This window comes from Lacerta agilis, chromosome 6 (assembly GCF_009819535.1).
Source record: "Lacerta agilis isolate rLacAgi1 chromosome 6, rLacAgi1.pri, whole genome shotgun sequence".
Lineage (NCBI taxonomy): Eukaryota > Metazoa > Chordata > Lepidosauria > Squamata > Lacertidae > Lacerta > Lacerta agilis.
The window spans coordinates 44,085,346-44,098,923 of record NC_046317.1 but is presented as its reverse complement, the minus strand read 5'-3'; the positions used below and the strand labels follow the sequence as shown (position 1 = coordinate 44,098,923).

The following is a 13,578-nucleotide window of genomic DNA, read 5'->3' as shown; positions in this document are numbered from 1 at the left end:
GGAGTCCTGCATAATGTTCAGCTCATACGAGTACCACAGTCACTATTGTCTACAATGTCAATGGGCAAGGATCAGTATGGCATGAAGACCTGATTGGAGTTAGATTGCCCAAGTCTATTCAAGGGCACAAAGTGGGTGTTTATTGTATCAAATTGCAAAATAGAAAAAGAAAAACCCTCCATATTACATCTGTTAAATTTGTGGATTATCTGAAAAGTATGATAAATGTCCTGTGTATCCTGTGGAATAACTATGTAATGTTGCCTTAGAAAGCCATTTGTCTTAAAAAAAATCACCTTAGTTATATATAGATTGTGAAAACATACCTTTATTTAAATCAGATTATAAAGCAGTTTGTTTATACAACATCTGCCTATGGGGAATGGGGATTTTATTTTCAATAAATGCTGAGTATACAAAAATATTAAACTGAGTCAGAACAGTAGATGAACTGGCCATGTTTTTTCACCACAGATTTTGTAAGTTAATGAAATGTTGTGAATTTTGAGAACCCTAAATCGTTTTTAGGGCATCCAGAATGTTATCATGGATGCCATGATAACCTGACACTGAGTATGTCAAAAATGGGTTCAGGTAATTAGAGGAACTCTAAACAATTTTCATTGGGTTTGTTTAGGTGTGGGTAGTGACATTTATACCATAGGTCAACAACTGGTCATTTGTGAGCTGGATTCTCCGCTACATAATCATTTCTGTCACAGCTTCATGCCAGCTTGAAACAATTTCATGGAGAAATGAAGAGGTTGTGTAGGATAAATAAACACATTGTTAATCACCTATGGCATATGGGTTACTAAAGCAGAAGAGATCTGTTGCTTATAAACACCAGTGCAAAGTTTTAGTAATGTTGCTTGCATCTCTTTCTAGGACAGACGGGCGTCGTTGGTCCCTGGCCTCCCTCCCCTCATCTGGATATGGAACAAACACTCCCAGTTCAACAGTTTCAGTAAGTAAATTTTCACAATGGTTAGTAAATTAGTAAAGTACTTCTAATTCTTCTTGTTTCCAATAGTTAATGGTGATTTCTACCTGTTATTTTACTACATGCATTATAACTTGTCAATTTGACAATCACTGTTTTTGTAACTCTTCTGTAGTGGGACTTCGTATTTCAAATAAATTTCCTTCTGTCAGGTTTCAAAGGACGGGTACATAATTCAGTGGAAGATTAAACACCTATAAATCTCAAGGAGGTGTCCTAAGCCATATTTATGCAGCTGATGAGCTCTGAAAGACCATGACTTTAGGACTGAACCTAACCATGTCACAAAGCGTTGCATGCAAGGCATTACAGTGCCAGCACTTGCCAGTGCTAGTTAAGTTATTCCTAAAAAGATACTGTAGAGTCCAGTGAGCTGTCATTATTATTATTTGCTGTGTCCAACAGAATCACATGTATATGGAAATCAGTCTGACAGAGGTTAATATTTTTTCCATTGCCAAATGTGAAGTGGATGCTTAAATTTGCCACTGTACTCTGTCCTGAATACCTCCAGATTTGGTTTAGACTTGTCCCTTAGGAGTTTGGTAAAGAGATACCATTAGTTGAGAGCGTTGTTCTGAAGTCTTCAAGTCCTCCAATAATGCAGGGTTTTCTGAGGCACTTAGTACCTCAGGCTGAAAGTAGTTAACAGATGTTTTAATTGCAAGTACTGCCATCTTGCACCTTTACTTAAAAGCTAATAATCCTGTGACAGTTACAGCATAGATGCAGCCACACCCTCTATCCCACATTTCCACCCTGTATCACTAAACCTTGTTTTTATGTAATTTGTCTTAAGCGAGACAGTAATAACCTACTAAGAGCACATTTTGAAAATATTATTCATAAAAAATGCATGCTCACACAAAAGAAGAGCAATGCAAATTAGTAATTCCCCACTTTTATGGATAGCCTCATCTTTTTATAGAAAACCTCTGTTAATTTAATATTTATACTTTTATGCATCCCTTCATCCCATTATGATTTCAGGGTGGTGAACAAACATAAATCTTGTTACATTCAGTTGTTCAGTGCAGGGGTTGCCAGCAAGTGGTTTGATGAAGCACGTGACAAAAAATGGTTAATTCTTGCAGGAATAGTTCTTCACTAAAGGAATTCACCAATGACAGCTTGAAGATTCATAAGCATTTTCTTCTACCTCTTGAAACAAAATAACTCGTGAAGTGTATTCATCTATGTTAAGTCTTGTGCCTCATATTAAGTGTTCCCTTGTATATACTTTGTTCTTAGTCATCCTGTTCATCTCAGGAGAAGCTGCACCAACTGCCTTATCAGCCAACACCAGATGAACTCCATTTCTTGACAAAGCACTTCAGCACAGAGAGCATCACTGATGAGGAAGGGCGGCATTCCCCAGCAATGCGCCCCCGATCTCGCAGCCTCAGGTGAGCTTCACACTCTACTTCTGGCATCAGCAATCTGGTTCACCTGCCTAGTTGTCTGCTTAACACTTTCAAGAATAACCACTCCACTGCAGCAGCACCAAAACAGCTAAAGGAACTCCTTGTGTAAAGCAAGCACAGCATGGCTTCCCAGCACAGCCACATTAGAATCTTGAAACCTCTCAGTTGCCATTTTGCATATTTTTGCTGGTACAAACTAATGATTTTTAGGATGCAGTACCCTTCACTTAAAAGTTCCCTTATGCCCCAGTACTAGGTCAAGAAAATGTCTTGTTTTCCCACTCTTCTAATCTGATGAGTAGTGCTGCATGTCCTGTGTTAACCTGCTTGCAGTGATATTGGTCTTGGCCCTCACTGCCAGATGGAAAAGCTCTAACTGGCAGCTGTAGTTATGCTAAAGGCTTTAATGCTCAAATGAGATCACTACATAAGGTAATAAACACAAGCCAGTATGTTGATCCAACAAGTAACACACCCTCTGTACCTTCCTAATGAAGAACAGGGCAGCCACAGCAATTAGTGCATCAAACAGCTGGAGTCCCAAGAGCGGACATTCCTTTGAATGAGTTGGCTCTGTGAGGTTTGCTTGCATCTGCGCTGGTGTCTGTGTCCATGGAGAAGGAGGTGGAGGTCCAGACCAGCTCAGCATCAGACTTACTCTCAGTTGCCACTCCAGAAGGGGAAGGCTCATCACTAAGAGGGAGAAGTGGTTCCATAGTAGGTGTTGTTAGGCTAAGGCTGTCCAGTGCCACAGAGGTGGGACGCTTCTCCAACAACCTACTCAGCTTCTTCCTGGCATCTTAATTTCTGTCCCCCAAGCCACTGAACCACTCACTCCTTTGGATCAGACACTCCTTACAGAAGAGACACTTCTTCGTAGTTTCCCAGGCTAAAGTCAATCATGCAATATGCTTCATCACACTCTTTCCACAATCAAGTAGTCATTTGATTTGACAAGTTTTATTTCTAATGCCAGTTTTATTGCTAGCCTGGATAGCTACTAATATGTTTAGCTGTTCTATGTTTTGGAGAAGAGGCTCTGTTGTCCATCTATTTATTTACATCTTTAACACTTCCACTGTTCCTATGACTATTGTCCAATCTGTAGGTAGAGTACTATATTTGATTGATAAATCAGTACTAAAACATGTTAAACATTAATATTTGTAAATTTAATCTATTCGTATTTTTATAAAATGTAAGCTATTTTTGTTGTTATAACTTTTTCTAAAAGCAGCTGGTAGTGATAATTATTGTATAAATTATGCTTCTAATCCAGGGTAGTCATAAGAGTCATAGGGTTGTACTATAGAGTTGGAAGGGACCACAAAGGTCATCTTGTCCAACCCCCTGCAATGCAGGAGCCTTTTTGCCCAACATGGGGCTCGAACCTACAACCTTGCTCTCAGAGAATAAACTGAAGAGTTGGTGGAAGTTTAGTATGTGTACTTTTTATTTAAAAAATTGCCTTCCCCGTGATAGATGTAATCATTAGCTGAAATCTTATAAATTATGCTAATACTTTGTCTTTATGCTTTATACATGAAGTGTTTGTCAACATTATAGTTTACTAAATTATTATTTACATTTATGCAGCACTGGAAAAGGCAACATATTATAAATATAAAACCAAAAAAGGGGAAATGTGGGTCTAATTTGCTATAGTTAATCAAGGAATGAAGTGTAATTTCTATCTGCATTACCTCATTTTCCCTTAAAGGCTACTTAACGATAGAATGAGTCATAGCATTACATGCTGGCTTCTGTTCTATGATGATGAAAGGAAAGGAAATCATGCTCTTTGTGTACCCTGTTAGAATTTAAAATATATTCTTTCAAGCAATATTATGGTTCCTAAACATTATATTCAAGATGATCAACAGAATTTTGTTCCTGTAACAACTGGTTTACATGCCGGTATGACATATTTTAATCTCTAATCTAAGAACCAGTGTGGCATAATGGTTAGAGTGTTGGACTATGACCTGGGAGATTAGGGTTCCAATCCCCACTCAGCCATGAAGTTCACTGGGTGACCTTGGGCCAGTCACCATCTCTTAGCCTACCCTACCACACAGGGTTGTTGTGAGGATGAAATGGGGAGGAGAACTATTTACACCACTTGAGCTCTTTGGAAGAAAAAGGTGGTATATTAAATAAATAACTATCTATCTATCCATCCATCATGCTTAGTGGTTACTGAACACATTTGGCCTTGCAGCAGACTCCTGTCTCTACTATTTTTTGGAGACAATGCAAAACTACTAGAAAATTCAAATCACATTGGGTGAAATGCCTCATTAGTAATCTTTCCCCACCCTCATTTAAGGAGGAAACAGGTTACGTGAAATCTGTCCTGAAAATCAGGACCTGAGCTCATGGTTTGTTCTTCCCTATCTGAACAAACCATGAATGATAACGAAGGTTTCTTCATATCTTACAGCCCATAGTCAAGGAAAACAAACCACAAGCCTGGGTTTGGACAGCATGACAAGCCAATGTCTGGTTTCTTTAGTCTGGCATGGGAGAAGTGCCAGCCAGTGCTGCCAGTACTGAGCTAAGCAGACCAGTGGTCTAACCCAGTATGTTGCAAGCATGTAAATTCACTTTCAGTTTAGAAACTTTAGTCTTCCTTTTATACAATGAACTCAAAGTAACTCAAATTAACTTCATAGTACATATTTTCACAACTGTGTTTTCTAATAGCTCAGAAACCAATGTTCCTTTCTCCAGCTGGTTAAATAATTGAGTCTTTACTGTTTGTGATTTTTCAGTGTAAATATGCACACAATTACACACTATTTGTTTATGCATAGTTGGCCTCACACAGATGATTGAGATTGCAAAAGAAAATCCTAATAATATTCCAACCTATACTTAACTAAGGGGTAGGCATATTCTTTCTTCAGCAATATCAGCATTGCTGTTGTTTATAAAGGATATACCTTAACCATTTATAAAGGATATACCTTAACCATTTATGTGCTTGTGCACACATTAATGTGTAATTACATCAATGTAGTTTGCACATATGGCACAATCACACTACCTACCATTTCAAACACGTTTTAACATTCTTAACTTTCCCCCTAGTCCTGGCCGTTCTCCAGTGTCCTTTGATAGTGAAATAGTAATGATGAACCATGTATACAAAGAAAGATTTCCAAAGGTAAGAACCATTTTAATTTATTTATTTTTCAGTTCATTTATTGAGGCATTTAAGAGCAGATTTCTGATACAAAGGCATTTTGCCATTCTGCAGTCTTCCAATTCTTAAGGAAAATGGCCCTGTTTATTTAAACTGAAAATTAAAAAACAGACCCCCCATCATTTTTACAATCAATATTGAATGAAATCTCATTTATATTGCACTTATACTGAAACTGTAGATGTTATGTAAAAAAGCTAGCAAAAACACTGACATCTTGCCCTCATATATGTGGGGAAATTTTAATGACTTTGTGATGCAAAACATTTGTTTTGCTCCTATCATGGTCTGCATCTGAAAGGGCCATATCTTTGGTGCCATGGTTGAACTGGAAAGAAACAACAGATATGGCACAGCAGAGACTGTTAGGTGCATTGTTGCATAATTATTTGTAGGCTCTAGCATTGTTTTGCTGTTTTAAATGTAGTTAAATTATTTTACTCCTTACAAAACACGCTCTGCCGTTTGCTTTGTAGACTATTTTGTGTGTATGGAAAAACATACATAGCTAGGTTAATGTGTAAGAGAAACCAGTTGCAGGAGGATCTTACCATTTTGTGGCTTTATGGACATCATCCTTCCCATGAAGGATGTGTGGAGCCAACCACACATTGTAGGACATTCATTAATTAGAACTTAAAGTGGTATTCAACTAAGTTTTACTTGGAGTAGATTTGTTGAAATTAATGAACATGACCAAGTTATCCATTATTTTCAGTGGGTCTACTCTGTGTAAAACTTAGTTGGATACCTCCCATAGTTTTTATACTGCATGACAAATAGCAACTTTGGGGAGATAGAAATGGGGAAGGTTAAACTTCCTCTTTACAAAAAAAAAAACCCCCCACATCCCACTTCCTTCTTTCACTGCTGCTGCTCTGATCGAAATCAGGGCATGGTTATATTGAAGTAAAAACATCTAAAGGGCCAAACTACACATTGTGAAAGAGTCCGTTCCATCTCCTCCACCTAATATGTAGTTTAACCTGTGTATTTCAACCTGTTCTACACCTAGGGTGTTCTAGTTTACTTTAAATTTATTTGTGTGTGTTCTAAATTAGTGCACCTTTCACCTAGAAATTGCTTCAACTTCATGACACTTAAGCATTCAAATTAGGAATGGTGGTGATGGAGGACAAAGCTTGTTCAGTCTCTAGTCAAAATTCCTAAACATTCAAAGAAAACCCATTAGTTAGATTTGATATGTTTACTTCAGTTCAAATGTAGATATTTTTGTAGCAAAATGCCTGTAACTATTCTTCTACGTTGTTTAGGCCACAGCCCAGATGGAGGAACGGCTGGCCGAGTTTATTGCATCCAGCGCACCAGAGAACGTGCTACAGCTAGCAGATGGGGTCCTAAGTTTCATTCACCATCAAGTTATTGAATTGGCCAGAGACTGCTTGGATAAATCACGTGAAGGACTTATTACTTCTCGGTACTTTTATGAGTTGCAGGAAAACCTTGAGAAGCTCCTGCAAGATGTAAGTATTTAATTCACAGGGCATCAGCTTCAGCCTGCCTTGCTGTAACCTGAAATAATTCACATGGCAACCCTCCACATAGTGCAGGCTACATCCACAAAGCACAGGGGCACAGAATGCACCCTATACAGTGGTATCCCGTGTTACGCACGCGATCCGTTCCGAATCGCGCTACGTAACACGGGCGTGAGTAACACAAACACCCCCCAAAAAAGAAAAAACCTGGAAGTAGCGTGATTTGTGTGTAACCCGGGGTTCCACTGTAGGTGCTTCAGAGCAACACCCCATCCCAGTTAATTCAAGCCACAGCCCATCTAAATGGAGATGAAAACATTTGCTTCATTCAAATAGTGAGGGAGATTATTTATACCTAATGTGTGAAACTCAGTTTCTGTTAGATTTAAGTAGCTTTTGATGTTATGGTTTTATTTTATTTTGTATTTAAATTGTTTATATTTTAACTTATCACAAGACACCCAGTGAATATTATGTAATGAGGTGTTGTGCCATAAATAAATGTGTAGAGTTTACCACATTTATCCAGATCTATATTTATTAAGCTCCCTTTGTTTCTGAACTGTCCTTCTACAGGGGGAGCCAATGAGATTTGAGTTGTCAGGGGGAACTGGTACAGTGGTGCCCCGCTAGACGAATGCCTCGCTAGACAAAAAACTCGCTAGATGAACGGCATTCGCTAGCGGAAGGCTGCCCCGCAAGACGAAAATGTCAATGGGGCTGCCTCGCAAGACGAAACAATTTTTTTTTCCGGCGCGAAAACCTCTGCTCTGCATTGGCGCTTCGCTAGACGAAAAATTCGCTCTACGAAGACACCCGTAGAACGAATTATTTTCGTCTAGCGGGGCACCACTGTACTTGTTCATCCCCCCCCCCATTGGCTTCAGCTCACCACCTCTACAAAAGAAGGCATGAAGATTAGGTAGTGGGAAGAAATATATTTGGGATAAATGTTAATGTACCTGAAAGGGGCAGGATAACGGAGGGTCCATAGGATTCCCGTTACAAAGAAAAGCAAGTTTATTATGTAAATACCCTCCTGTATAGTCTACCTTCTGTTATGACTGGATACATCCCAGATTTCTCATAACCAAGTCTCTGTTTCTCACAAACTCAGGGTTCTTCAACTATATTCTTGGTTGAAGAAGAACGAATACAGTCCAATTAAGTTAGGCACTCTTAATTCCTAGGTTTCACTGAAAGTCCTAAACATATGCTGAAAGCAGTCATAGATGAAAGCGCTTGATTGTGGTGGGACTGTATCTAGCATTTGTAAAATCTCCGAAACACCATTTACTACAAATGGAAATCTTTTCAGTTTGAAAACAGAGAATGGCAGGAAGTCTAATGCTTGCAAAATATGGTTTCCCTGCCTTCAGGGTGGGGAGACAGTTGAAGTAACTTGGGAGGAATTTTGAGAAGGAGGAGGGATTCAGCTAGAGGGGAGAATCAGCAGAAATCGGAGGTCCCTCCTCCCATGAGTGAAAACATTTTTTTGCTCACACTAGCAGCGCTTAGGATCCATCTTAAGGGGTGAGAAAACTAGCCCCTCCAGATGTTGTTGGACTACAACTCCTATCATCTCTAACCATGCTGGCTGGAATTAATGGGAGCTAGAGTGTGACAACATCTGGGGGCTCATGGGTTCTCAATCCCTGTTTTATTTAGACTGAACAGTTAACCTTTTCTTCTAAAACTGTATTGTTATATAGGATTTATTTGAAAGTTTGGGGAAATGCGACTAGAATTTGATTATATTTTATGAAAACACATGAGTCAGAATTTTGGAAACAAACACTATATATGCATTGAAATTAGCTTTGTTAACTGAAAGATAATAAAAATTGAGAATAAAGAAAAGTAATAAACTTCACACTGAATTACTAGAAAGCATGAAATGCATACACATTTGGCTTTGAAAACAAACAAAGAAGAAACAATGGAAAAACTTGTAGATACAGCAAAGCTGCAGAGGTGTTAGTAAGTTTATATCAGTAGTTGCTTGTGTTGCCCACTTAACCTGAAATCCCGATTAAAGTTGCTGTTCTTAATAGGGTTTAAGTGCATTGGTTCTTGTATGGCTGGCTTCATCTATATCAGTATATTAGCTCAATTACAGAGTTGTGACTTGAATATCACTGCTGTTGGTCCTGCTAAACCCCAGGGGAGGACAGTGATTTTAATTTCATGCCCCAGTGGCTACAGTTAGTGACGGATGAGTCTTTCAGATAAGGGAATCACTTTGTAAATTGCCCATTGCTACCTCCAGTACATATGTCACTAGAAATGACTTCGTTTCTATAAACAAATGACACAAGCTTCAGCCCATAGCCCTTGTGGTCACCCCACCCCCTTCCCTCAAGGAGGCGGGGAAACCTGAAATGACACCCGCAACCTTCAGACAAGCATGTTGTCATTGGGAACTGCTAATTAGATGGCATGCATCATACCAAGGGAAGGGAGGCAAACGATAGGCAGTTGTTTGGCATATAACCTATTTACTGAAGATGCAATAAAAGTGGGATGTCTTCTAAACAAGACATTTGGAGAGATGTCGAGGCTATTGTGTGAAATACAGAAAGAAGAAACAACGATTTTACTAAGGACTCTGGAGCTGCAGCACTGTGCAGATATCATGGCTGAGTGGCTGCTAGAAGTTGTGTTCATTTTTGTGTTTATGTAATCTTGTTTCTAACGTGTGTTTTTAATTTTTACATAGCTTAACTTTTCAATACTCAGAGCAAATTACAAGTTGTAGTAAAACTTTCAATCTAATTCTAGATATAGAAGTTTTTAAAGTTACTGAATGTTTTTATTAAAGTAAATGGACATGATCGCATGGCAAACTTCTTAAAATTTGTTTTAAATAAAGCTAGTCTTTGTTGGTCTATGAAAATTGTTTTCAGTATTTTAAACATTGGTTTCCTTTCTGAATAATCATACTATCTCATATTATGTTTCAATGAGTTTATATATTAGGAGGAATGGATTTTAAAAACTTTTTTTATAACAAAATCCAAACTAAATCAGTTAAAGGAATTGTACAATTTCCTTTAATGGAATGTGAATTACAAATTCTGAAATACTTTTGCAAATTTTCATTGCAATATGTATCTATATATTGTGTTAGTTTAAGAGATTTGAACCCTTTCCTGTGACATGTTGAGTGAAGGGCTTATGTACTGTGCATGCTTACTCTAAACAGATATTGTAAACAGAATTAGATTCAAATTTGTAAACAAATTATATACAGAACAGTCATTCTAATATGTGAGCCAAATTAAGTAGTTGGTAATTTCCCCATAAACAACAGGGTGTGTATGTCTCTTCTCAAACGCGTACAGTGGTCTCTGTTTACAGTTTGTGCCAATCTTATTTTTCCCACATTCCTTAATAGTGCCAATTCTTTCTTACTACTTGCCAGTGTATGGGTTTTCATTTCTTTGCAGTGAACGTTAGCAAGCAATTTCTTTGTTGCTGGTAGTTGCCTATACATTTCTTGATTAAACGCTTGTGCCTGCAAGGTGCTAAAAAGCTCAGGTTATTTTTTTGTCCCCCATATGGTCTTTGAAACCTGTTTCTGAGCATTATTTATCATTCCAGAGAACGTACCTGTAGTTGTGTTTAATTTCTCTGGACTACTATGAGCTTGAAGAGTGAACTATGCCTTACATTTTCTTTGTATAGCTATTATTGTATTGAGCTAGGCTGATGGGAAAAAATATTCTTTTCCTTTCTTGTAAAATGTGCACAGAAGATTTAGTGTTGACTGTCCTAGTGTTTGAATATTATGTCATCAATCAATAAATAAAAACATTCAACTGAACCAGTCCATGTGGCTTTATAATGTATAGATAATATTTGTACTATGGCATTAATAATAGAATATTGATGGCATTCTGCATGCAGCTCTATAGACATCTTGTTCAGCTTACTGTTTCCTTTTGGGCCTATTTTTCTATGTGCACTGCAGTTTGTTTAATGTCTTTGTGGAAGAATTATAGAATAGAATATCTTTGAGAGTGGAAGTGAAAACAATAACACAAAGAAAAGTTAATGTCAAGTAAATCTTGAAATAAAAGCCTATTTTGGCATAGAATATAAACCAATGTATAATTAATTATCACTCTTTTTTGAAGAAGAAAAAACCCTTTAAAAAGTTTCCAGTGAGTTTACTGTGAATAAACCTCCTGCAGTATTGTTTGTGAATTGGCAGAGAATGTTTTAGTGTCAAAACTTTGGCAACACAGAACTTGAAAAAAGGAAAAGGCTGCCTTTCTTCTATCATGCCTTCAGTGAATTATAGCTAAATAGCTGATGATAGCTATTCTGCTTGATTTATGAGGGACCAATTCTTTGTTTAAACCGTGATGTGACATCCTTTCCACAGGCTCACGAGCGATCAGAGAGCTCAGAAGTGGCATTTGTTACCCAGTTGGTGAAGAAGTTGATGATAATCATTGCACGGCCAGCACGATTGCTAGAATGTCTGGTAAGTAAAAAGGGTTTTTCAGGAGGTGTAGCAATATATTGTTTGATGAGTATGAAATGTAATTCCAGTGGAATCTTAACAGATTTTGCCAACTGATAATGCATACAAGATAGGGTTTGAAAGAGCATACATTAGGAAAGACTTGGTGATTCGATGAGAAGTACATAGTTCTATAGAAGTACACTGGCTATTTAGTCGTTTAGTCGTGTCCGACTCTTCGTGACCCCATGGGCCAGAGCACGCCAGGCACTCCTGTCTTCCACTGCCTCCCGCAGTTTGGTCAGACTCATGTTGGCAGCTTCGAGAACACTATCCAACCATCTCGTCCTCTGTCGTCCCCTTCTCCTTGTGCCCTCAATCTTTCCCAGCATCAGGGTCTTTTCCAGGGAGTACACTGGCTATTACGTTGTTTTAAGCATTTCCCTGCAGAATAGACCTTACCAGTTTTTAAGTGGTCATTAAGCACAGATAATGATAATAGATGCAGACTAGAGGACCGTGCAATGACTCTTCATGTCCAGCAGGAGATTTGATTGTTCTCTCCTGGAACAGCACTATGGCAAGTCACCTTGGATAGCATGGGTAATTCCAAGCATGTTTTAGGCTGTGGCATTGGGGAAGCTGTTTAGGATAAGAAACTGCAAGTTTTGGAATATATTGCCAATTTATGAATGCACATAAAGGGTCTCTGTAGGTGGTGGATTATGTCCATAGAACCACGGTGATACAGGAAAACTTGCTAAGTATCAGAACGGATGCTAACTGTGTCAACTAGTTTCATTGTTAGGAAATTTTGTCTTAAAAAAAATCCTTGTACAACATGTAGCAACATTAATTAATTAAGCACCTTAGAAATTTACATTTTAGAACTAGAGCAGGCAGTGCCCTTATAGACCATATAGTCCAATTGCAGTCTTTAAAATGCAGTCTATTTCATACTTAAGACTCCCTTGCCAGGTGCATGTCTAGGTCTGAATACTTCAAAGAAGCAGACTCCAGAAGTTTGCTAGATACGTTTCCCACTGCATGCCGGCCCCTACCATACTTAGGCAATGGCTGTAATACTAAATGTAATGGCTGTAGTTTAGCTGAGTTGATAAGCTTCCGCAGTTAACAATATGTGAAGTCCTGTTAAAATGGGGTGCTTGAACTGAAGCAGTTAAAGTTACAGGTAGGTAGTCGTGTTGGTCTGCCATAGTCAAAACAAAAATAAAAAAATAAAAAAAAATCCTTCCAGTAGCACCTTAGAGACCAACTAAGTTTGTTCTTGGTATGAGCTTTCGTGAAGAAGTGTGCATGCACACAAAAGCTCATACCAAGAACAAACTTAGTTGGTCTCTAAGGTGCTACTGGAAGGAATTTTTTATTTTATTTTTTATTTGAAGCAGTTAAAATCAGCTCTGGGCCTGCAGACTCCCAGGTGAGGTGGCAATCAAGAGGGCACTTATGTGCAACAGTGGGAGAAGTTATGGGCAGTAGGGCAAGTATTCATCTGTGGTGAGTGTGCCTCCAAGTAGTTTCTGGGGAATCATCAGTTAATGCAGTTTATACTGCCTTAAGGTCCTCTGTCTGATTAATGTTGTAGCAGTGACCATTGTCTTCCATATTCAGCACATAATAAAAAAGAACATTATATTTGTTTAGCTATGATGCCATTGTACTTGTTAGGCTTTTTCTCTCATCTGAAATTTTAATTGTTTATTGATGTTTCTGTTTGATACATGTGAGTAACGGTAACAATGCTTGCTGACTCCCAAGTCTGGGCTTTGAATGGTAGACAACCATTTCATATTGAAGAGGACTGCTGTGTATTTGCCCAAAGTTGTCTTGGTGCATGGAATTTATTTATTTCATTTATAGCCCACCTGTCTGCCAGTTTACAAATCTTTGGACCCTGACTACATTATTTGAACAGAGATATATCTTTTTATATTAATAATTTTTATTAGATT

General features: G+C 38.2%; 1 protein-coding gene across 6 annotated transcripts in view; it reads left to right on the top strand.

The window, feature by feature from the left end:
• The window catches only part of MAST2 (microtubule associated serine/threonine kinase 2), a 142,600-nt gene that overhangs the window by 104,903 nt on the left and 24,119 nt on the right, over positions 1-13,578 (top strand). For all 6 annotated transcript variants that reach the window (XM_033152253.1, XM_033152247.1, XM_033152248.1 and 3 more), the window contains 5 exons: positions 889-967; positions 2,255-2,409; positions 5,521-5,596; positions 6,910-7,119; positions 11,525-11,626. In XM_033152253.1, the coding sequence (XP_033008144.1) occupies positions 889-967; positions 2,255-2,409; positions 5,521-5,596; positions 6,910-7,119; positions 11,525-11,626 (622 nt within the window). The remainder of the gene's footprint in view (positions 1-888; positions 968-2,254; positions 2,410-5,520; positions 5,597-6,909; positions 7,120-11,524; positions 11,627-13,578) is intronic.